This window comes from Eleutherodactylus coqui, chromosome 4 (genome assembly GCF_035609145.1).
Source record: "Eleutherodactylus coqui strain aEleCoq1 chromosome 4, aEleCoq1.hap1, whole genome shotgun sequence".
Taxonomy (NCBI): Eukaryota; Metazoa; Chordata; class Amphibia; order Anura; family Eleutherodactylidae; genus Eleutherodactylus; species Eleutherodactylus coqui.
In genome coordinates this window covers 255,984,978-256,007,828 of record NC_089840.1, presented here as the reverse complement: position 1 = coordinate 256,007,828, position 22,851 = coordinate 255,984,978, and the positions used below count along the sequence as shown (strand labels likewise).

The following is a 22,851-nucleotide window of genomic DNA, read 5'->3' as shown; positions in this document are numbered from 1 at the left end:
TAAAGGGGTTGTACCAGAAAACATTTAACACCTATTCATAGGATGAGTGATGAAAGTGTGATTGGTGGGGGTCTCACTATGGAGACTTCCACCCATCCCAAGAACAGGGGTCCCATGTTCCCCTCTTCTGTCACCACAAGCTCTCTGCACCCACCAACAGTGATGTCGGACTGACCACTGCCCTATATATTTCAGTGGGGCTGAGAGAAATAGCTGAGTGCTTGTACTCAGTTGTCTCCGGCAGTCCCGTTGTAAATCAATGGAATGGCATTGCACCTCTCCATTCAATCTCCTCCTCACTGTAGTTGACTGCTATATGGAGATGGCTAGCCATACTCCACAGGGCCCGACCATGATGCTGGTTCAGAGAGATCACAGAGGACATACTGGGCTCACTGCAGGATGGTAAGTATAAATTACTTTACGTAGAAGAGTTACTCACTGCATATAATGTAAGGGGCTTTCCTAAAGGAGTTAAAGGGTTGCTACGGTAATGAGTAGGAGTTATACCAAAATTTGCACCAACTTATTGCATGCACTAACATCTGTGCCAAATTTCAGCAGAGTGGAACAGAGCATGCCAAGAGGACACTTACTGATTGGCTGAGGTTCCCCAAATAAAAAAGACAATTTCTGGTGTGGCATCAAAAGACTGCAAGGTGTCTTGCATGGAGCAGGAGGTGATGCTGGAGCTTAGTTAGATGCACGATAGCCTGCAGAGAGGCCATTTGGAAAGTACAATGTGCACTGCACAGGAGGATTTGATGTGTCTGCCGGCTGGAATCAGAAAGGAGATAGACTGTGCAAAGTTGCAGACACAGGAACAGAGGGTAAAGGAGCCAGCACAAAGGACCCTGGGATGCCGTGTTTTGGAACCAGAGACTACCTGACCCGAGAAGACTGACTAATATAGCAAGGAGACTGGGTGAAAAAAATTGCGGTAGAGTCACTCTCCTGGCCTAAGACAAACTTGGGTCAGTGGTAGCAGTGACTACCATGTAATGAAACCATAAGTGAGATCCACCTCAACATAGACACTAGGCATGCACACCAGAAAAGGGACACGGTTCATTAGTAAGCAGGCCTGCTATAGGAATTAGGGCTAACATTACGGGCACTCGATCTTGTGCAAGTTTGGAACCCAACTCATACACTGTATTCTTTAAGGGGACGTTACAAAGGTATTTATGGTATTGGAGTATTAACTTTGAAAGGAACCGTGTATTATGTTATGCATCTCTATATGGGTGCAATGGGACTGAATGCTGTACAGTATCTTTGCTACTATTTTTCAGGACATTGCTGTTGTTTTATATTACATCCAAAGTATTAGGAATTACAGTAGTTAGCCGTAGCTAACGTTAGGTAGATCTACAGTAAAAGCTAATTGCTCACTCGTTATTATACCATTTTTTTCATTTGCATTATTCATTTCTTAAACATTGCGTATTTTTGTAACTCCTTCTGCTGCATCGCATCCTGAATCTATGTCATGATACCACTACCCACGTTAGTAATAATGCATGCATATAGACATAGGGTAGTTTCCATCCTTGCCTCTGTTTCTTCTTATAAGAAAAAGATGGAATTCCTTAAAACCTTCCTTAGTGCTTATGATGGATTTGGAGGTACAAACACTAATTTCCAGCAGCAGGCAAAGCCAGAATGTAGTCCAGAATTATAATACTATAATCTAACATGTTACATGACATGTTGGAAGATAAAATTCCCTACATGGAGGTGGATACGACAATGCAGAATTCATTCTGCAGTAAGGTCTTTCCCAAGACGCCTGTAATAAACATGATGTAATGTATTTGTTAAGGAACGTATAGTGAGAAAAGCCAAGAAAACAAAACAGGAAACAGCTTGGAGTTCCATTATCCGCTAGGACATCGGCTTACTTTGTGTTTCTGCTTATTCCCGGCATTCTGAAAATAATTCCTCATCTTTTCTTTTGCTGATTTCTCAACTTTACAGTATTTTTGCTTTTTTCCACCGATGGTCTGTAGGATACATTGGTTATGTCTACCTACACGTATATTTATAGGCTGAGTGCTTCGTGATTGATGGAAGCTTTTTCTTCAGTTTTGCATGTCAATTCCAGTGATTGACAGCTTAGGTGCCTGCTGTACGGAGTAAACATCAGAGAAGTGGTGCCTCCGGTAAACATAGATCTTGTTCTCCACTCACCGAATCAATAGCTTGGTTTGAAGGAATTCCATCCTTTTCATATAAGAAGTAGCAGTTGAACGCTGAATATCTCCCTAGCGATGCTCATGAAATACAATCGCATTAAAGCTCGTGGGAGATAAGAATATGTCACAGTGGTTACTGAATATGTGCTACAAGCTGTCTATAAAAAAGGCTTTGGTGCTGACCTTAAAGCAAATCTCTCAGTTTTTAACACCATTTAATTTTTAGGTCAAAAATGTTGTGCTCATTAAAGTGTATCCAAGTTTTCAACAAGTTTTCTAAAATACACCAGGTTCACCTTACCCTCATTTTCTGCTGTTTGCACTTTTTTTAATGTTTGCAAGTTCTGATTTTCAGGTTTGGTGCAAGTCTATCATTCTAACAGTAGTTCCATGTCCTGTACTTCTTTGCCCTTCCTTCCTATGCTGCATTGCACAGTCTCTGGTCCAATCAGCAGGGAGGCAGTATCTGAATGCCTGCCTCTCTGCATTCTGAGTACAATCAGGCATTTAGAGACATTCTGGACAAATGGTTAGTAAACCTACGATAATGTGTGTGTAATGTGTGCAGACAGACACACGGTTGTTGTAACAGCAGGAGAGGCCGAGACTGTGAAGATCATTATCACATCAGATCTGTCAGCCTGCGGCCTCTGAGTGCATGGGAGCTACCTGGGAAGATTGTAACAAGGACACATGGATGTTTCCATAGCAACAAGGGAGGGACTAAGGGAGCTCTGTATGGATAGACAGAGTTGATTGAAGAGACAAAATGTTTAATGCAAGTATGTTACAGAAATGATGAGACTAACACAAGCTAGTAGATAAGCAGTTAGTGCCCCTTTAGGTTCTCATAGATCCATCCAGCCACAGGATCAGGAGTGGAGATGAGAATGTAGTCAACGATAGCCAACGTCAGAAAATCAGAATATCAGAACCAAGAACCAACTGGATAGCACCTTGCGCAAGACTAAAATAACCACAATACTCAGGTTTCCCTTCACAGTGGAAGAATGCCTGATATAGCCAGAGATAGCAGTTGATAGGTAGGGGAAGAATTCATTTGGTGCATATTGGCCCTTTAAGAAAGTGGGCTGGTGCACGTTCATCCCCTCAGCCACTCTTACACAATGAGCAGACACTGGAGCCAGGCATCTGCCATGAAGAGGGACAGAACATGTGTCTCAGCCGCCAGGATGGATAAGTCAGAGGCCACGACTCCAGCTGTAACAATATCGATCACAAAGATCGATCACTACCTACAGTGGCCACTAGAAGGAGCCTAGCAGCTTACTGCTCCTAGGCTCCCTCAAGTGGTGACTGCAAGCAAACAGAATTGGCTTATTCAAATTTATGTCTGTGCGGAGAATTTTAGAGCTCTGCATCAGAAAAACTATATGAAAAAAAGTAATCTTCCTAAAACATTGAACATATTTAGAATATTAACACTTTTATCTGTCCTACACCCATTTCAAGTTCTGATGCCTAAGTGTCCTGCCTGCAGTAACTTTCTCCTCCTGCACCACACAGAAAAATAATTTACGTTTGATGTACAGTACCTATTGACCCGGAGAGCAGCCGAGGTTCTTGAATCTTGATATTCCATAAACATTGCCCCCTGCCATAAATACTGTAAAGTCTAGATAGTACTGCAAGCAGGTGATTGGAGACAATTTAGCTTCCTGGGGGCTACAGCAGATACAATTTCCTTCCATGCCTTGACATACTGCCGCAAAATATTTTTTTCTTCATTGTCAACAGTTTTAACCCTTTTCCAATCCACTGTCTGACGTCTGAAGACATTCTGATTAAAGGCTGTACAGCTCTGATGTTAGAAGACGTCCGGCAGGGTATTCTTACTGTATATTACTGGCTGCTCTATTGTCGGGGGCCTCTCCAGCATGTCCCATACAGCAGTACTGGCTTTAGCCAGCAGATGGCGCCATTGTATAATTGCAGAAAGAGAAAGCCCCTTATGAAACCCTGAATCCAAAATTGGATTGCAAAGGGTTAATAAGCAAATTTTAAGGCTTATTTTTAGTAATTTGTGCAGCATATAAAAATTTTATATCTACCAGTTGACACTTTGAAAGCTCACGCCTTGTTGTTGGCAGCCTAGAGCCATAGGGGTCACAAAAACCCATGATACTACTGTATAACCAACCAGCAATTCTCTCGTCATTAGTTCACATTCCTAAATTGGGTCGTGCAAGATAGCTCCTTCGTTTAGCAGTAGTAACAGCCAATGTCCTTTGATGAGTATGGTCCTTTCAGTACTTTCGGCTGAAGTGTACATTAGCTGCTCCCTGAAGGAGTCAAGAGTTAACTTCGGAGAGCTCTCTCCCACCTTGAAGATATTATACACAATGGAATTGATATCTGCTCTGTATGCTGCACTTGGTTACTGGCTTATAAGATAAGACATTATACTTGAGGAAGATGTGAGCCTCTGATGTTTTTAGAACGAACAGCAAATGTGGATTTATGGAGACCGGTCCATGTATCATGATGGAAATTGTGCACAGAGATTGTTCACATGACTTGTTCTAGAGACTGGCATTTCTTTCATCGGTTCTTCCGTATTTACCTCCACTAATGTCCTGTGAATAATATTAGAACTGAATATAAATGGCTAGTAGCATTAATAAAGGGGTTGTCTGGTTTAGAAAACTGCAAATACATTATTAGAGATTTATGTTCAGGATACACAAGAACAGAGATCAGTAACAAAAAGCATGCATTATACAGAAAGTGCATTGATTTCAATGTAGTTGTGTAATACTTAACTTCCCCTCTGGGGGCACTGCAGGGAAATGAGCACTTGCTGCCAGTTTCAGCTGATCGCTGCTGGTGGTAATCAGTAGTAAATCCTGTGATCACCTTATCAGGACCCTTTTAACAAAAAGGGGTTGTCCACATTCCTCTGCAATAGCATAAAACCTAGTCATTCGAGGACTTTTATCTAATGACCAGTATAAATGCATTCTTGGATTATTATTGGCTGTAAAGAGTTGTAAAATATTCCTGGTCAGCAGTACCAGACTTACATCTCTGGAAGTGATGGGCACAATACGGGTTGTAGCTTAGGCCATTGAAATTAAAGGGGTATTCCCATCTCAGGCTTTTATGGCATATCAGTAGGATATGCCATAAAAGTCTGATAGGTGTGGGTTCCACCTCTGGGGTACACGCCTGTCTTGAGTTAGTCCTGCTACCATCCCCAACCACCCTAAGGTGATCATCGTTCAGTAAGCAGTTTAGGTCATCCAGTGCTGGACTTGTGTAACAAATTGTGTCAGATTCTTGAAGACTGCCAACATCGTCCTCTGCTTTGCCCTCGGTTACACCATCTGGGTCAGCAGTAATGGTCTTTTGCAATTAAGGCAGCCATCCAGAATACTGCTCATTCCCTTTGGCCTGAACCAATTTCTGCTGTATCATTACACTTACTTCTGCTACTCTGCGGAACTTTGTTCTCTTAGAAGTTGACTAGTACCACCACCCTAGTATCTGCTCTGCACCATCACGCTGGAAAATTACTGATGAAAGAGCAGCATGACTGGAAAATGTGCAACCCCAGGGAGTATCAATGGAAAAAGCCAAAAATCCCTAGGTGCAAGGTCCGGTGAGCAGGGAGCATGAGGAACCATTTCAAAGTTATTGCCATAAAGAAACCACTGAATAAGGACTGCCCGATGATGTGTTGTCTTGATGGATTTGCAGCACCCTCTGAGAGGAAACTTCCTGCATCATCAGGTCTTCACGCAGGTTGGTGCAACAGTATACACCGATCCCACGGAAATACCAACTTTGCAGGCAGTCTCTTCCACAGTCAATCCGCAGTCCTCAATAACCATTTGCTCTACTCATTCAATCATGTTAATGGACCAGCTGGTGTGTAGATGAGGCTCTTTTGGTTCATTCTCACAAGACGTTTGGTCTTATTAGAACTCCTGCACCCACGAATGCATATTTTTCACGTCTATGACTCCTTCATGGCATGTCTCACTCAACTCATGATGAATGTCGATTGGGTGTGTGATTTCACGCAAGTGAAGAAAACTGATGATTACATACTGTTCTTGGAAGTATTAAAAATGCTTCTAACTTCAACAACTGTCATGTGGGTTCTCTGCACTGGATGATGCTGTCATCTGGCTAACTCATCCCCGAAGAATGCCCATGTCTTCTATCTGCTCTTATTCCCATGAGAAAAATTAGGAGACCATAGAACTTAAATGCTCCTCCAACAATATATACAGGGGTGACATTACAGTACAGTGAGTGGTCATAAATGGCTGTACATCCAAGTGGAAGAATGTATCAAGTGGGGTACCCCAAGGCTCTGTCCTAGGCCCAGTGTTGTTTAACATTTTTATAAGTGATCTGGATTAGGGAATTAATAGGAAACTGATTAAATTTGCTGATAACACAAAGCTAGGAGGGATAACTAACACTATAGAAGGGAGAATTCAAAAAGATCTAGACAAGCTTGCACAGGGGGCAGAAACTAATAGAATGGTATTTAACAGTGAGAAATGCAAAGTCCTACATCTGGGCAAGAAAAATTTAAAAAACCCATACAGAATGGGAGGAATTGAGCTAAGCAGCAGCACATGTGAAAAAGACTTGGGTATACTAATAGATCACAGACTGAACAGGAGTCGACAATGTGATGCGGCAGCCAAAAAGGCAAACACAATTCTGGGATGTATTAAGAGAAACGTAGAGTCTAGGTCACATGAGGTCATTATCTCCCTCTACTCTACCTTAGTCAGACCTCATCTGGAATACTATGTCCAGTTCTGGGCACCCCGATTTAAGAAAGACATCAATAAACTGGAACAAGTTCAGGGAAGAGTTACAAAGATGGTAAGCAGTCTGCAAACCATGAGGAACAGCTGAAGGATCTGGCAATGTTTAGTTTGCAAAAAAGAAGGCTGAGAGGAGACTTAATAGCTGCCTACAAATATCTGAAGGGTTGTCGCAGTGCAGAGGGATCAGCCCTATTCTCATTTGCTCAAGGAAAGACTAGAAGCAATGTTATGAAACTGAAAGGGAGGAGACACAGATTAGATATTAAGACTGTGAGGGTGATCAATAAGTGGAACAGGTTACCACCGGAGGTGATGAGTTCTCCTTCAATAGAAGTGTTCAAACAAAGGCTGGACAGACATCTGTCTGGGATGATTTAGTGATCCTGCACTGAGCAGGGGGTTGGACCAGATGACCCTGCAGGTCCCTTCCAACTCTACCATTCTATGATTGTACATCAAACTAGGTTTTATTATAAGAACAGTCCAACACTTGGCACGAAGCCTCACAACATTTGTGTTCCGGAACAGAACAAAAACGCCATCCAGCAGCAGCGCCCCCAAGCCCAGGTCACATCAACTGATACGTCAAAGTTGAAATGTGAAATTGCAAGCCACTTCCAAAAGTACAGATTTAAATTAAAATAAAGAAAAAATGTACCGAAAAGAGAGAACGCTTGAAAAAAATAGCCTGACATTTTGTTTTCCCAAAATGTAGAGCGTAAGAGGTACATCTTGTATAAAGTTATTCTTTTTTGAAGTTCTTAATTTCTTTTTACAGGGTTGAGATAAGCATTTCACATACAGCATGATTCATTGCCTCTGGCAGGAGCAGGATTTCTGGTAGTGTGGGTGTTTTAGCAAATAAATTGCTAGGAACAATACACATCTTTCATTTCTCCGGTTATCATGCAGAATGCATATAATAGAGGTGTGGGAAGGATAACTTTTTTTTTTATTCAGTTGGGATATAACTCGCAACGAACAAAAGTTTACAGCAAGAAAAACATATGAACTTGCGGTAAATGGTTTTTATAAATAAGAATGTGTTCTTCGGGAGAAACGTGACAGCAGCTCTTCTCCCATAAAGAGGCGCAGCTTTATATTGTGGGCAAATAGCTTCAGGTTTGGATAACAAATGGCTGACGCTTTGATGGAGCGGCCGGTGCATCACTCACAGGGCTCTTAAGAATATACAATGCAGTGTTTTAGGGCTTTGGAAAGTAATTTGCTTTTATGTTGGCTTATTAGAAATGGAAAGAGAGTGCCTACTGTGAAATGTATCTGAATAAGTGCAATGGAAGTTTTATGTACTTTCATCGGTCAATGACTCTTCTGCCAAGTAGGAGTCGAGGCATTTAAAAAAAATGACTCCAACCGCAATGATATTATCATCAATGATACAGGAAACCTTCCTAAGATAAATGGAAGTGCATTCAAAGGGATTGCATATTGTCACTAAGATCAACATCAGGCTGAAGTTCTTTGGGCCCACCAGAGGAAATGATTGAGTTGGCCCACCCTCTGTGTATACAGGATGAAGCGAGTCAGTAATTTTTGTTATCAGGACTTATTCATCCATAAGGTTTAATAGAAGAGATGGTTATTGGCTCCAAATTAGATTATCTTCTCATAGACCGTTGGGCCCTGTTTTATCAGTTGCCAATATTTTGGTAGAGCTTGGACCTTCTGGAAGATATGATGGTATTCTGGTGGGCCAGTCCAACTCTTACCAGGATGTGCAATCTAGAAATATAGCAAAGTTTACATTGACTGATTACCTTGTCTCAACAAGCTGTCTTAACTTAAGCCATGGAAAAGTCATTGGTATCTTATCTGAGCACAACAAAAGCCATTGTAATGGTATTGGAAGGGCAAATAAAATGTGGCACAGAACATTTTCTTAAGGCCCATTTACACCAGCTGATGATCGCTAAAAAATCACTAATCAGCAATCGTTTTAGCGATAATTAGTGCCTGTAAATGTGCGGCGATTGGGTGCTTTTCGGGCACTGCTGGCTGATTGTTAAATTCAGTCCAACCTAAAAATCGTCATTCGCTTTTATCAGCAGTTCTCCACGGGGAGTGCTGATAGCATTGTTTTCCCGTGGAGAACCAAGTATCTGAGCGCAGATAATAGCCTCGGGCTATTAACTGCATTCAGAGAAGGCTTCATTTGCACACCTAATTGGTACTTAAGTAGCTGAGTAGCTACTTAATACTTTATGCAAAATGATCGCTCAAAGCTGTCACTCAAACTGTCGTTTGAGCGATCTTTGAGCGATCATCTGCTGGTAAAAAAGTCAAGTTAAACTTTGTCACATCTGTAAAGCCAATTGGGAAAAATCTGACCACTGAGATGGACATCTACCAAACATTAGAAGGATTACCAGGTGTGTAAATCGAAGGTAGGGGGCTTTAAAACAAATGAGTGAGCCCGCCAACAAATCACCAGCCATTTAATGGTCCCCAAGAGAAATACTGTAGCAAAGCTCCCACATGCCATTTAATACTGGTATATTAATATGAGACAGAAAGGTCCTTGGGCTCCTTCAGGCACCAAGGTCCTGTTGCAACTGCTACCTCTGCACCCCTTATAGCTACACCCCTAGAAACAGTTATAGTTCGAATACAGCATAGTGACTCAGGTTTATTTCAGAGTATAATCCACAGACCAGGAAATCACCGGTCCACCCTATTCACTTGAATAGGGCTGTGTTGCAGTTCTTTGCTCAGTACCCAGTTGGCAGCAGCGCTGTGCCTTGATACGCTATTTACTGTGTGCCTCCTACTCACTCTTGGAAATCCAACCGATGGCTGTTGTTCATAGAAAAAGTCAAGGTGAAGAGCTTCCATGGTTATTGCCATTGTAGCCTATCAAAGTGATGGCCTGTTCACATAACATTCAGCCCTCTGACCTAGATTCTATCCCAGACTTTGGTCTGAATCACTACTTTCTCTGGTACAAATGCAGAATTTAATGGAACCCTGCTCAAACCAAGAATTTATTGGTCACTGTTTGAGTAATGGAAACCTATGGTACTGTCTAATTTTACATCTGGGTAGCATTTTTGGACATGGAAACAGCCGCATATGCATGACTAGCTCTCCACTTCAAGTCATCCTGCATGCAGCCATCGTGATCACTTTGAGTTTCCACATGGCATTTAGGAGGTTGGACCTCCATCTATCAGACATTTAAGGCCTACCACAGGTATAAACCATAGACGCTTATAGTCATATGTATATCCCTTTAAATACAAGTTAAGCAGATTGTCTATATCCTTCAAAGATATTTGCACCCCAGCTGAGAGCACAGTCACGAAGTTGATGGAGGGAATCATAACTGGGGTGGGGGACGTAGTGTTAGAGGTTTAGTGGGCTCTGGGGATGTGGCTTAAAAGGCTAAAGGGGCATGTAGTTTGTGGATGGGGCCTGTATATTGCAGTGTAGCCAGGAGGTGGCCATCCTTATCCAGGAGCCTGCAGTGAAGCTTGCACCCCCCCCCCTCCCTTATTTAGCAGTTGCCAATGGAATTATTTGTCATGGTAGCGGGGTGGAGAGATGTGGTCATGCGAGGGATGGGTATGAGGAAATGGAAGTACTGATTTACAGATGATCGAGGACAGGGATCTTCTTGGATGAACCAAGAGGATAGCTGTAGTAATTATCAGACCCATTATGTTCAGGTGCCAACAAGGCGATAATGGTGGCCAGGGTTAAGAGAGATAGGCAGATAGCTTTGAGCTGGGTTACCTCCTATTGACTGCATTTCTCCATAATGTACATTTATGCATATTAATTACAAGTTTAAAGGGAACCTGTCAGAATTTCCTATCCAACTAAACTAACTACAGAAGCACACCAAGGCATTACTTGGTGTGGCGGTCCGAGCGGGAGGCCCACTGTTGTGGGGGAGACCACGGGGAAACTACGATGGCAGTCACGGGTGGCTCTATGATCTCTCCCAACAGCGGTGTCAGCATGGCCTAGCTCAGTCAGTGAACACAACGGAGCATCAAAGCTTGTGATGTTCCTGGCTTCTAACATAAATGTCACGTGACGCAAGTACCTCTTCTAGGCCGCTATTCATATGGTGTGAAATAAAAAGACCTCAGTCTAATAAGGAAGTTTGAAGAAAACAACTGGAGGTGCACGGCCGTTCTTTACTCACCCCTTTCCATCTTTAACTCTCCAACATATCACTTGCGTATTACACTTTGCAGGTATGATATTTTCTTTACAAGATTTCATTCCTTTTTCGCACTTTCAGTTTCACACGCTTTCTAGGAGACACTCTTCCCTCTGAACTCCAGACATCCTCAGTCCCAGTTATCTGATAGATCGTCCGTGGAGTTTGAACTCCTGACACAGTGAAAGCATTCAGTCAAGCTTCTCTTTTCTCAGTCGCCTTAAATTACTCTTCCTCTTTCTAGGGTAGCAGGAGAACCGTTACTTTGCGCCTCTGCTTCACGCTGGGATGTCCACCTCCTCCAACTACATTCTCTCAACTTTTTCTTCTCTCTCCCAAGCTCCACCCTCTAACTACCCAAGACTTACAACCACGTCACTCACACAGTTAAAGGGGCACACACACCGGATTCACTCAAAACAGTCATTCACATACATCAACACTACAACTTCGGGCCACTATATTGGGTTCTTAGCAGCCGGGGTGGGTGAGCTTATTCCAAAGACTCTGGCAGGAAGAGTTAAGCCAAGCTCGCCCACCGTACCAGACTGCTGAAAACAGAGATGTGACGGAATCCCCGAATGGAAAAAAATAAATCCATCCACTTGTATTGTAAAACGGACACCTCTTTGGTGTCTCTTTTACAAGGTTCCTGATTGATCCTTCTATATATCTGCCGTATAGGATAGTGCAGTTATTCTATACTCCAAATATAACAGAAACAATTGGGAACCTTGTAAAACGGACAGCAAAGAGGCGTCCGCTTCACAATAGAAGGGAATGGCCATGTTTGTTTTTGTCCGGGGATTCCGTCACAGCGCTTTTTTTTAGCAGTTGTCACGGAACCCCCAAACGTATCACACAGCGTGTTAATGTGAACGCTACGTTAGTCATGAGCAGTGCTGGAATATGTTTTATGCAGCTGACAGATATGTCAATTGCAGCTGTTCCAGTCTGGCTCCTTTTAAACAACCAAACCCATCCTAAATGGGAATCCGTTCACGAGCGTCCATTATCTTACAAAATACAGGGCGTACGCCTGACCTTGGTGTCTGATTCTTATGAGAGATGATCTCTAATTTCGACTCCTATAGACGAGCCCTAAACAATATAAGCCAAGTAATTCCAGCACATGTCTTATTTCATAGCACATCCCGAGGAACGAGGTCACCTCTGAATCTGTTGCCTTGCTTTTGCTACTCTTAAGTATTCCGATTTGGTAATCTTTGACCCTCGAAGACAAAGGGGCCAAGAGATTTGGAATTTGCTGAATACCAGCATCCTGCACTAAGAGCAAGTTTAGAAGTATGGCGAATATATAGAGCTGCGAGGTGCTGCTGTAACTTTAATATGTGATGATGGTGTTTGCATTACAGTCACATCAGATGTACGGATACACCCGTCAGGATATTTCATTTTCTTAGAAAGTGCCGACTAAGTTTGCGTTTCACCTAATACCTGTAATATTCAGTCATGTGTTCATTTGCAAGCCTGAAAGTGTTTAGTGAACAGAGAAACCATATAATTAGATTAGATCCATCAACAGCAGCTCGTTGATTGTCAGTATCTACAATAAAACTGAAGCAGTGAATGGCCACTTTATCACAGACCCCCATCTAGTAGAATGTCGGACCTCCTTTGGCCTTCGTAACTGCAGCGATTTGTCATGGCGTAGATTTCACCAGGTGTTGTAATCGTTCTGCAGGAATATCGGCCCCTGCGGACTGGAAGCTTCTTGTAGGTGCGACTAATTAGTTCTGGAACTATGTTTTGGCCAATATATGCCGGCGGGTCCTATAGACTCCTATGGGAGAAGGAAAGAGAAAGGAGGGGGGAGGCATTTTTGCAGCATCCAACGCTGCGAAAAGCTTACAGGTGCCTCTATATAGGCACTGGAAGGTATCACGAGGATATTGGCAGAGCGAGGGTTTTTCGGGGTGCGGCGTATTTTTTCGCTAAAAATGACATTCGCGGTCGTGTGAATGGCCGAAAAAACGCTGGTCATGATCACGGAAAAAAGCCCATTCAGGCGCTTATACGGAGTAGGCATGAAAACAGAAAAACGCTGTCGCCATATATGCGCTCATGGGAAAGAGCCCTTACACATTAAGTCCCCATTCACACGAGCGTGAAATTCACACCGAATTTACCCATGCAAATAATTGCGGCTAAGTGCGCAAAAAATTGCATGAATTGACAATTTCCCGTTATTGCCCATTCACACGATCTGGAGCTGCATGATGCTGAAAATGAGTGCTACAGCTCATAGAGGAGAGATGAAGGAAAACCCAGGGGAACCCCCTTCTCTGTATGGCTTCCCTTCATCTCAGCCAGGCTGGAGGGATATCCCTGCTGTGGCGACATCGGGGTTCGCCTGCAGGGGAGAATAAGGAAATCCCCAGCGGCATGGGATTTCTTTATTCTCCCCTGCAGAAGAATCCCGGCTGAGATGAAGGGAAGCCCTGCAGAGAGGGGAATCCCCCGGGGCTTTCTTTAACCTCTATCTCTCCTGGCTGCAGGGAGGGAGAGGTTTCCCTGCAGAGGAATTCCTTCTCTCCCTGGTATGGGACAGCTGAACAGTACATTTTAAATGTCCCGCTGTAAACTTCTCCTGTTAGTCCCCTCATCCCCGCAGGGACTAAGAGAAGCTTACAGTGGGACATTTTCATAGCAATGAATGGGTTCTGTTAGCCACGGTTGTTTTGCGTGGCTAATACGGTGTGCGTTTCACGCTCATGTGAAAGAGGCCTAATGGTGATGGAACTGGTCATCTACTGTTATAGACCATCTGCACTAACGAACAACAAGTTGTGCATTCAGTACATTAGTTAGAGCACCCACATTATATTCAGCTGCACATTTGCTTGACTGTGTAGCACCTTTTCATCAGAATGATTCTTGATATCCTCCTCTGACCCCTTTCGTCTGCGAGTTGTTTACATCCAAAAGATCCCCTTTCCTCGTATGGTTTCCCTTAATCACCCCATTCCCTATGTACTCTCTACACCAGAAAACCCCACGTGGTTGCTAGTGATATCCTGGCCCTTCTAGTCTAGCACCGACGACCCAGCCTTGTTGGAAGTGGCTCAGATCGTTGGATTTTCTCTTCTTACACTGAAACTGATCCACGGGAAACTTGTCACGTGATTTTATCCTGCACTCTGGGGGTCACGGGTCTAACTTTCATACAGGGAAGCTCCAATCAGGGCCAGGAGTTCTAATAAAGTGGCCATTCAGTGTACATGGAAAAAAGTTGTAAGAAGCCTTGAGTAAGATTTCAGAGAAGAGTCGAGGCAGAAAGACTTCCACTAATTAGCTGGACCAGAGGGAGTGTCTACAAATAGTCTTCCTGAGGACTCAGGAAGGACTGGAGGACTCAGCACACCTAATCATTACATGGACAGACTCTTGATTTCAATGTGCACTATGTAATGCTTTATGTCCCCTGTGGAGGCACTGCAGGGAAAATGAACACTTGCTGTGATACTCCCCAGAGATTACAGCTGATTGATTGTTGCCCCAGCAGTGGACACCCTACAACTAGCCTAATATTTCGAGAAACTTCCAACAAAAAGGGATTGTAGAAAGTGGACAACACCTTTTAAATATGTTTCTTTTTCATTCTGGGGTGAAATTCCTTCTCCTCATAGGAGACTATTAACAGCTCTGAGCGATCACTGTGCTATAAGGCTGTGTCGAGGATGTGGTCCACTGTCTTTGGGGAGAAAATAGGGTTTGCATTTTTTTGTGCCAAATGGTCGACGTCCAGATATAATATGATCATGCGAGAGGCACGCTTTGGCACCATTATAGCAAAAAATGTATTAGTTTAAGGAGTAGAATATTGGCGGCATATGTCTCCACAAGGAGGGAAAAGTCTTCAAACTTTCTACACAAAGTCCCTCTCTGTGACTTCCTCTACTGATATACAACCAAACAAATGGCTGGCGGCTTCCCAATAGGACCAGCATCATGCTGACTTTTCTTGGGTGTTGGCAGCCTGAACCAAGCCAACACTTTATAAATAGCGAATTATTAGCAAATATTTCTTTGCAATAACACAGATCTGACTGATTTAGCATTGCTTTTCCCTCTGTTCTTCTGCAGATACCCATTCCCAACAGTGTTCAGCAGCTGCAGCAAGAAGGACTTGGACACCAGCCTGGAAAAGGGAGTGGGCATGTGTCTATATAACATGCCTGAAGTAACCGAATCATTTGGAGAACAGAAGTGTGGAAATGGATATGTGGAAGAAGGAGAACAGTGTGATTGCGGAGAACTAGAAGTAAGAAGTTTAGTGCATGCTCTATAATGCTGCTCATAGAATACACCTGTGCAGTGTTATATTCCTATTATATACACAAACCGATTAAAGGGGTTGTCTCGCGGCAAACATCAAAATTTTACATAAGCCCATTCCCCCTGTCACCCCCCTGGCATAAAATAGCATTTTAAAGCGTTTTTTAAACCACTTGCTACTCATCGATGTGATGAAAGATGAACTTATAAAATTCTTCTCCCAAGATGGCCGCCGGTCCTTTCCCAGGGATGCACTATGGTTTTCTCCCATGGTGCACTGCGGGTCTTCTCCCATGGTGCACCATGGGCTCTGTGCGTTCCATTGCCGATTCCAGCCTCCTGATTGGCTGGAATCGGCACACGTGATGGGGCGGAGCTACGCGATGATGCTAGAAGGGGGCGGAGCCAGAACGCCGCTCGTGCCCGGACCGACCAGAAGGAGAAGACCCTTCTGCGCAAGCGTGTCTAAAAAAGCAAGAAGACCCCGAAATTAGACGGAGCCATGGAGACAGGGACGCCAGAAACGGAGCAGGTAAGTGAATAACTTCTGTATGGCTCATATTTAATGCACGATGTATATTACAAAGTGCATTAATATGGCCATACAGAAGTATATAACCCCACTTGCTTTCGTGAGACAACCCCTTTAAGGTGACTGGAGGACCCCGCTAGGTGCCCCATCACAGCTCTGGAATAACCCGATCCACCTGATCCCTTGTAGCAGTACATATATTAGAAGGGTGACCGTGCATGTGCTATGGTCCTTTTCACTAAAGCAGAGATATAGCTTGAGTCGCTATAGTCCAATGCAAGATCTTTAAAGGGTTACCCGAGTATTAAAAAAATAAATTAAATGGCCAGGCATGTGATAAAATAATAAAAGAAGCAATACTTACCTCTTTCTTCTCCTCCCCGGAAGCAACAGACCTTTTCCGGTGAAGATCCCACTCTCAGCACAAATCAGGTGACTGTTGCAGCCAAACAGAGGTTGCAGGGCCCCCGTTCCAAATACTGCAGTCTCTGATTGGCTACAGTTCTCACCTGACTTCCAGTCTGTGCTGATAGCAGGATCTTCACCTGAGAGAGGTAAGTACCACTTCTTTTGTTATTTTTTATTTTTTTATACTTGCCAACACCTTTAACCCTTTGCAATCCAATTTTGGATTCAGGGTTTCCTAGGTAGTTCTCTCTTTCTGCTATTATGCTGGATGTCTTCCGATATCGGAGCTGTACAGGCTTCAAATTAGAATGTCTTCAGACGTCAGACAGGGGATTGGAAACAGTTAAGAAAGGCCTCGCCTACTATGTTGCATTTATAATACTGGTGTCTTATGTGGCAGAGGGTCCTTTGGGCTCCATCAGGGACAGGGAGTGAATGCTAAGGACCCTTTCACGCAGATGTATTTTCTGTCCATATTCAATCCATATTTTTTACTGACTGAATACAGACAGCACTCCGACCCACTGAATTTAATTATATACACCAGCTAGTTAAAGTGGCCCTTTGGTTTTGGGAGGGGGTCTATATTATGTGCAGTCGTTCTTCCAGTCCACCATTGTCAGTCCCCATTTTCAGCTTTCTAAGATGGTTGCTCCAGTTTTAAACTTTATTCTAAAAAGGATTAGCAGTGCTTAGGTAAAAAATATACAAAAGGAGATATTTACAACAGGGTACAGAGCTACAAATACACAAAACAGTCTAAAAAAAAAGTAGAATAAGAGAAAATACCAGTCGATGAAGTTGTCTTCAAATAGTTGTGGTGCGAGGAGCATGCTGAAAGACTCCTGGGTCTGACAATGGGGAGAAGATCCCCTTTTAGTTTTAAAGTCACTCTGGGTCCCATCTCCACCATCCTCCTTATGACATCATTGGAGGCTGGCTACATATATGCGCTGATCTTCTAGATGCAAACCCAATTTAATATTTCAGCCATATTTTTCTAGGAAGCACTCCAATAGGGAAGGTGTGGCTGCCATATTTCATATTATGAATTTACCTACAGGTGAATACCAAACATGATATGTGACAGATGATTAATGTAGCAGGTATGCGATTCCATGGGTTTTGGAATCCACTGCATCTGTGGTATACTCACAGTTTCAAAAACATAACTGTTCAGCTGGGATCTCTGGATGACTCATAATTCCAATTATTCATTTTTTCTTTGTCTCATCTCAGTGGTTGGGAATTGCAGTTAGCAAGTCTGGGGGATGCGTATTAGAGGAGCAGGAGAATAATGGGATCACTACTTTGCTGGTCCCAAAAGGTAAAAATGGGATCAAAGGCCCGTCTGGTACAGGTGTGAAAAGCAGTTGAATGAATATTGATGAGTTCTGCTTGGCAGGTAATACCCTTAATCATCTGCATAAATCCACCCACTTTATCCAAACCAAAAAGGTAGCAGATACCATGGAAAATACTTCACACGCAAAGATGATTGACAATATACCAGTATCATTTCATCACAATAAGGATAAGAAATAAGGCCATTAACCTGTATAGGACTCAATCAAACACTGAATTCTGGAATGGACAAAGACTCACTCCAACCTTTCTCCAGATAGTGAATGCAAATAGAGGGGTCTAAACACAATGATTATTGCTCAAAATTCGTTTAAACAGCCAAAAGTCATTGATAATCGTGACTTGGAAACGCCGGCAGTCGTGCACTATTCATTGAATTGTCATTTAGCCCGCATAAAACCCATCGTTTGACCGCTCAAAATTTGTTCCATTTGAACAGAATTCGTTCAGTCTTTTGAGTAGCTGAACGATGGCTTTTTTTTGCCTTACATATCTAATGAGTACACTGTCAGGAGGAGACAATGGAATCCTACCGGCCAGATAATCCCTCGCATAAACACATGCCCACCTGAGCAAACAACCCGTACTGAGTTTACTTTAGTTAATGGAGAAAATGATTAAAAGCCATTATCTGTACGTGTACTTTTATTCTACAATGTTGTCAGTTCGTTCAGTCATGTGGTCGTTTTAACGATAATCATTGCGTGTAAAAGGGCCTTTACTGTGTTAGGTTAGATGTGGAGGCAGGGTTAACCGAAATAAAACTTTGACTAACCTTCTAAACAAATTACATGACTTATCTATCAATAAACCTGACTTACAGCCTGTATTATATTCCAGAACTGCACTCAAAATTCTGTAGATTTCAGATCTAAAATCTTCCAATACTCATGGATGGTTCATTGTCCACATAAAAATTGATCTGGTGACTTGCATTCTGGGACGTTCCTGTGTTCCTGGCACTTTAAAGGGAACTTGTTGTAAAGTACAAGCACTATAAACTAAGTTAGGATGCCTATAGTTTAGGTGATGTGAAGTCCGAAGAGCTGTGTCCCATAATCACCCGGTCCTCTGTTCCTGCAGTGACCCCTGGCAAAGTCAGCATGCACACTCCAGCTTGACTCTCTTCAAAAGGCTGAATGCGCACCTCCCATAGAAATAAATGGCATGCACGTGTACAGCCTTCCCAAAAGAGTCCAGCTGCTGTGCACGTGCTGACTCCACCAGGGACCACGCAGAAATGGAGGACCGGGTGACTATGAAAAGAGGCTGCCCGGACTCCACATCATCTAAAGCATGTGTCAAGCTCAAGGGCGGTGGGCAGAACCTGGCCGACCATGTCACTTTATGGAGTTTATGATGAGGTTTGGACACAGAAGGACCAGCTCTCCACTTTCCCTGGAGGACACATTTAGCACTTGGCAGAATGGCAGTGCCAGCACATCGAGTGAGTGCCATCTTGGATTCTGAGCTACGGTGTGCACCTCCACACCACTCTGTTAATTAACCCACAGGTGATGGCGCATAATACAATACGCAAATATGATTCTGTAAATGAGCTCTTTGAAGGTAACCATAATGCAGGCCCTCCCTGAAAATGAGTTTGATACCCCAAAACTATAAGCGCCACAACTCAGTTTATGGTGCTCATAGCTGATGACAGATTTAATCCCATTGTCCTATATGTGAGGACCAGAAACGTCTGTAGCCATTGAGCAGAAATATTAGTGTCAAGCAGCTGCTGAAAGGATCCTCATTTTTATCTTTTGCTATGGGCCTTTCCATCCTCTGTGCAGACCACTGACCCCAGCACAGTCTAGCTCAAACCAAAGTCCCATACACACATCTCCCCTCATCTCTGCAAAAAGTCTATAATTGATGTTTTTTAGACCGTAGGCTTTTTAAAGCATTTTTCATATTTACAAAAACATAATTTATATTTGGCGAAATTCAACATGTTTTAGTAAACTGAAGCCATCTCTTAATCTTGAATTTGCTGCTTGGCTTCCGAGGCTCGTCTTGCTCCATTGAACAGCATTATTTACAGGCTCTATTGGAATACCAGTTAAAATATCAATTTCAATTTTCAGTCCGTGGAGTTGGTAGCATGAGACCATGGCTGCGAACTAGAAAATGATGAACATGGTTAATTACTGATGAGGGTGTCTGGGTGTAGTTATTATTATTTTACGGCCGATGTGTTCTGACGGTTACATTCTGTGGGTTACCAGGGCCAAATTGGGATCAATTTGACAAGTGCAAGTAATTTTGTAGTCAGCATGAGCGGCGACATAACCCTTTTATATTATGGAGTTGATACATTTGTCCACAATTACTTTTTTCCAACCTTTGATCCTGGTGTAGGACTTGGTGGGGATCAATGACAGTGTTTTGTAGAAAATATTGGTACTAAAATGAAGGCAAAGAAGGGGCAAGAAGTAGTCATATTCCTGTATTAGATAGATAGACAGACTCAGCTCCGGCTTTAGGGTAGATGGTACCCTGTGTGGAATTTTTTAGGTGCCCCCCTTCCCAATAAAAATACATATTGCACAGTTAGGCAGTCTGCCTGTATGCAGCAAGATAGCAGCATACCCACGCCAGAACATATCAGTGAATAAACTTTACAAAAACCAAGCTCATGATATAAATACAACACCAGAACCAAGCTCTTAACATATATACAGCTCTACAACCAAACTTAGTTCATAAATACAGCATGACAACCAAGCTCATAACATAAAACCAGCACTAAACCAAGCTCATAACATAGATATAGCTCCAGAACCAAGTTTAGTACATAAATACAGCACCAGAACCAAGCTCATAACATAAATATAGCACCATGACCACGCTCACAACATAAATTCAGCAGAGACCAAAATCAGTACTTAGATCCAATATCATAACTAAGCTCATAATGTGAATACAGCCCCAGAACCAAGCTCATAATATAAAGAGTAATAGAGCTAAGCGATTGTGTTGTGGGGGCATGGATGGGCTGAAAGCTACACCTCAGAACATCAGAAGGACGGAGACAGAGCCAGGAGGAGAATGATATATGTAGCTTCACAAGACACTGCCACATGGAGGAATATTATCTGTCAGGTGGACTTAAGGGGCTGGTGGAGCGATCACTCCTAGCCCACAGTGCTGTCTGGTGCTCCCTTACAAACTGGTGGCCTGTATACCGCTCAACCACATAGGTTGCGTGTAGCTAAGGCCGGCCATGCATACACTCACTTTGTATTTTTTCATGTATAATATACCCAGTAAGATTTAGATCTGCCCACATTTCCTCTACGCATGATGTTAAAAATGATTATCCTACTGTGAGCTCAAAAAATGATATATAAGTCAGTACCTACAGGAGATGATTACCTGCTATTTATTTACCTTGCTTATTGTTCTTTGGCTGATTTTTATCTCAGTTTATTAGGGCAGAGCTGTAATCTGTGACTACAATTTAGCTGAAGTGCCTACAGGAAGCGTGTGGCAGTCTAAGACACACCTCCTGTCTTATCATTGGTTCAGGGAGACACACCTCCTGCCTTATCATTGGTTCAGGTCACTGCCTAGTCTCTCCCCCTCCAGCTCTTCCTCTTCAGATTGGCTGCTGTGTATAAAGCACAGGCTCACCAGGAAGTTGTTGAATGATATCCATTACAAGGGCAGAGTGATTTTGAAGAACGGATTAGTATATTATTTGCCAGTGAAAAAAGAAGATTATCAGGAAACTTCCCCACATAGACTGAGAGGAATGAGCCTTTGTTAAGGAAAGCCTTGAGAGATGCTTTACGGATAAATTCCTTTATTATTTTGATGTAGTGCCAGTTTTCTGCAGACTGCCAACATGGGAGCAGCGTCTCACACTGAGGTGCAGTCTCCTCTCAGATAAGCTTATTTACTGCAAACTATTGCAAAAATGATGAGTCTAATGAAGAATAATAACTGGCTAATCATGAACAGATGTTTAAAGTGTGTTCTCATGATTGAAATCCTGGCACTGAGCAGCACAGAAAATTATAAATCTGTCCTGATCTTATTCCCCAATTATTCTAGAATAATTATAAATCCATAATCCTAAACCTTCTCCTTTTTTAGCATTATTCATTACCACATCCCTTTTCCTATGCACCAGTCTGGATACATCTCCCCACTGCCTTTTGTCCTTAAAGGAGTTTTCCGTGACTACTACGATATTAATGGCCTATTCGTAGGACAGCCCATCAATATCAGATTGGTGGAAGTCTGACTTCTGACGCCCATGGTATGGGTATGGATCACATCACAGGGCATCTCTGTGATGCAATCAAAGGGAGATATCGCTTTACTCTCCCTTTTGTATGCTGTGATCAGCTTTGATCATCGCACACGAGAGGTGAGACTTTGTTAAAGGGGTTTTCTGGACATTTACTATTGATGACAGATCCTAAGGATAGGTCATCAATCATTTCCACCGCTCGGATTCTCCGTCAATAGGCTGATCGGCGGGGTCAGAGCCGGAAGGATTCACGCACATTGAAGACTATGGAAGTGATGCCTTCTATTATACTTCTGGCTCCAACCCCAATGCTGATGTTCGGCTTAGCTGCACTGGCATGGGCCCAGGGATCAGTTAATCAGCAGGGATTGCAAGCAGCAGACCCTTGCTGATCTACTATTGATGACCTATTCTAAAGATAGGTCATCAATAGTAAATTCCCAGAAAACTCCTTTAATATCTATGTTGGAGGCTTCTTTCATAGCCTCCTTCGTAGATCTGGCCTCAAACCCCACATACTGCATTATTACATATATCATGGCAGAAACCCAACAGACCCCATCATAGTCAACGGGATCCTGCCGATGCCGTTCATATCATTGTAGTCCAGATCTACTTCCAGCACTTCCATGACTTTCATTGTTTGGTTCCTATGACAGAACTGAATAACGGAAACCCCTAGAGCAGATGTGAACAGAGACTTAAATGACAACAATCACAAGTGTCTCTCATTTTTCTTCTTAAAGCAAGATGTCTTACATCTACTCTTCTGATCACTCAAC

The 22,851-nt window shown here is 42.9% G+C and overlaps 1 protein-coding gene across 1 annotated transcript in view; it reads left to right on the top strand.

Moving 5' to 3' along the window:
* Positions 1-22,851, top strand: part of ADAM12 (ADAM metallopeptidase domain 12) — a 465,263-nt gene that overhangs the window by 339,532 nt on the left and 102,880 nt on the right. Inside the window, exon 12 of the mRNA XM_066601144.1 lies at positions 15,309-15,486. Coding sequence (XP_066457241.1) covers positions 15,309-15,486 — 178 coding nt within the window. The remainder of the gene's footprint in view (positions 1-15,308; positions 15,487-22,851) is intronic.